This window comes from Oncorhynchus gorbuscha, linkage group LG10 (assembly GCF_021184085.1).
Source record: "Oncorhynchus gorbuscha isolate QuinsamMale2020 ecotype Even-year linkage group LG10, OgorEven_v1.0, whole genome shotgun sequence".
Lineage (NCBI taxonomy): Eukaryota > Metazoa > Chordata > Actinopteri > Salmoniformes > Salmonidae > Oncorhynchus > Oncorhynchus gorbuscha.
In genome coordinates this window covers 95,842,257-95,843,608 of record NC_060182.1, presented here as the reverse complement: position 1 = coordinate 95,843,608, position 1,352 = coordinate 95,842,257, and the positions used below count along the sequence as shown (strand labels likewise).

General features: G+C 40.7%; 1 gene segment (V, D, J or C); it reads left to right on the top strand.

The window, feature by feature from the left end:
- The first annotated feature begins 321 nt into the window (after positions 1-321).
- LOC124046991 lies at positions 322-995 on the top strand. The segment is given in 2 exon segments: positions 322-446; positions 637-995. Coding segments are annotated over 2 exon segments (408 nt in total).
- Positions 996-1,352: the final 357 nt, after the last annotated feature.

Below are 1,352 nucleotides of genomic sequence, written 5' to 3'. Positions count from 1 at the left end.
CCTTATATCCCAAAACCCCATTATTTCCCCCCTTCATTTCTCCCATAGCAATGGTCAACAAACCAGAGGTAGAAAATGCTGACTCATTTCAGTGTTTTAGGACTACAAGCTGGTGAGCTCTATAGGATAGAATATAATATGTAAAGAGCTGATGGTCTCATCATGGACTGTAGGGGGACCTCTAACTTTAATAATGTGAATGTCTCTACAGTCTGAACCACTAATTAGCATGATGTATTCAGATCATCAGTCCCTCCCACTTCACTGACATGTTGAATATGGTGGAACCTGCCGTGGTCTACTGATTGTCATCTATTCATCTATGTGACACTCCTCTTGTTTTATATACATTGATACCAGACTCTTTCCAGCACTCTCACATATAACGTGATCAAACATGTTCACATTGCTCTTCTCTGTTACTGTCTCACTGCTCTGTGCTGCAGGTACAGTTTCATAATGTTTCATTTATTTAACCAGGAAAGTTAAAGAACAAAATTCTTATTTACAATGAAGGATTTCTCTAGTTATTGATATTGATGTTTCCAAGCATATGTTCACTTCACCTGAGTCTTGATGTATTCAGGTCTAACTGTACCTAACTCTATTGATTTCATTCTCACTGTGTCCTTACAGGTCTTGTTGAGGGGAGTGAAGTCACTCAGACACCCACCATACTCTGGGAACTCAAAGAAAGTGATGCTCAGATGAACTGCAGTCACACTAAGGGATCTAGCTACTACCAGATGTACTGGTACAGACAGCTTCCAGGAGAGGGAATGAAGCAGGTAGTTTACACAAGTACTTATAGCGATCCAGAATATGGAGACTTCAGTAAAGACAAATATCTAACTGTTAAGGCTGTAGCTGAGAGTGGATCTTTCACAGTGAAGAAGTTGGAGACAGGAGACAGTGGAATGTACTTCTGTGCTGTGAGTGAACACAGTGATACAGACAACAAGTACAGCTGCACAAAACCCCCAGTATTTCAATAGGATGTAATATAACATGTAAAGAGATGGTCTCATCACATACTGTAGGGGGACCTCTAACTCTAGTTCTTCTAATGTCTGATGGTCTCATCACATACTGTAGGGGACATCTAACTATAGTTCTTCTAATGTCTGATGGTCTCATCACATACTGTAGGGGACCTCTAACTCTAGTTCTTCTAATGTCTGATGGTCTCATCACATACTGTAGGGGACCTCTAACTCTAGTTGTTCTAATGTCTGATGGTCTCATCACATACTGTAGGGGGACCTCTAACTCTAGTTCTTCTAATGTCTGATGGTCTCATCACATACTGTAGGGGACCTCTAACTCTAGTTGTTCTAATGTCTGATGGTCTC